General features: G+C 41.4%; 1 protein-coding gene across 1 annotated transcript in view; it reads left to right on the top strand.

Moving 5' to 3' along the window:
* Nucleotides 1-1,434, top strand: part of LOC106532056 (paired box protein Pax-6) — a gene marked incomplete at its 5' end in the record, with an annotated part of 44,586 nt that overhangs the window by 5,262 nt on the left and 37,890 nt on the right. The window contains 1 exon segment of the mRNA XM_014028039.1: nucleotides 881-1,011. Within this exon segment, the coding sequence (XP_013883493.1) occupies nucleotides 881-1,011 (131 nt within the window).

The raw sequence follows: 1,434 nt of genomic DNA, 5'->3' as shown, positions 1-1,434 counted from the left end.
GTGTGTGTGTGTGTGTGTGTGTGTGTGTGTGTGTGTGTGTGTGTGTGTGTGTGTGTGTGTGTGAGTGTGTGTGGATGGGTTCGGCTTCGGTGACTTTTGGGGGCAATTTTAAGACAAAAATCCTACATTTGGGGACAACTGGTGCATTTGGGGACAAAAGTCAAGTCCCCATTTGGTTTAAATGCCATTGGTGGGTTGGGGGTTGGGTTTAGGACCAAGGTGTGAATTGAGTTTAGGTTAGTTTTAGGGTCAGGTAGGCACCTGTGAGGTTAGCCTTAGGGTTTGTGGTCAGGGTTAGGCTGTAGAAATGTAATGGAAGTCAATGGAATGTCCCCAATAGCTGTGCAAACCTATGAGTGTGTGTTTGGACTGCTTTCATGATTTACTAATGTCCCGCTGAAAGGTTTAAACACTTTGCAATATGCTTTCTCTGCAGAGCCGTTATTAAAACAAAAGAGAATTAAATGAGTGAAAATCTCTGGTTAAGCTCCAGCCCTGCGGCTCAGCCCACTCCTGTCAGAAAGCTGCGGACCCTCACCGTGTTCAGGCCTCAGCACACGTACGATTACAAGCTTCGCTTCAAACTTAGAGAAGTGACACTCAGATGTTTCTGCTGGTTTTGGTTCTAAAAAGGAAAATTATTTTCCACATTATCTTCTTCCATCGGCCGTTTGCTAAAATGTCTGAGAAACTGCTTTTAGAAAGTGAAACACTTTGTAGTTTTTGATAATTGTTTCTCTTTTCGTCCTCTCTGAGTCACATGTATTTTACTCCTACTATATTTTGGAGAGTTCTTTATTTTTCCCTGTTATTAAATCACTCTCTCTTTCCTTCTCTGTTTTTCTGGTGTGTGTTTGTGTGTATTTGTGTGTGTGTTTAGATCACAGTGGAGTAAACCAGCTTGGAGGTGTGTTTGTGAATGGGAGACCTCTACCTGACTCTACCAGGCAAAAGATAGTGGAGCTGGCCCACAGTGGAGCTCGGCCGTGTGACATATCCAGAATACTTCAGGTACTTTGAGCTGCTTACAGAACTAGTTCGACCCACAGTACGTGCTGGTATACGTCACCACAGGTTTGTCATCTGACTGGCAGGTTTTACTGCTCATACTGGTGCAGATAATTTTCACAGAATCATTCGAGCACGTGTTAAAGTTTGGATTGTTTTTTACAGAAACAGCTCCTGTGAATGTGTCAGTAACATAAGTTATTTTTAGTTATTGTTGGACCAAATCTAACTCTTGGTTTGGTTTCCATTGTATTCTAAATATATCCTGCTAAATAAGCTTAGCTTTCCAGTTTCATTTAGATTGGTCACTGATTCAAGCTACTAAATAAAATTTTGCCATATTTGGAAACATTGGGCATCATGCAAGAACATGTTCGTATTCTTATCCTAAATTTCTCTTACTTTTGTTCGTACAAAGGGTTCGTA

The sequence above is a fragment of the Austrofundulus limnaeus genome, unplaced genomic scaffold (genome assembly GCF_001266775.1).
Source record: "Austrofundulus limnaeus strain Quisiro unplaced genomic scaffold, Austrofundulus_limnaeus-1.0 Scaffold713, whole genome shotgun sequence".
Lineage (NCBI taxonomy): Eukaryota > Metazoa > Chordata > Actinopteri > Cyprinodontiformes > Rivulidae > Austrofundulus > Austrofundulus limnaeus.
This window is presented reverse-complemented; position numbering and strand designations above follow the sequence as displayed.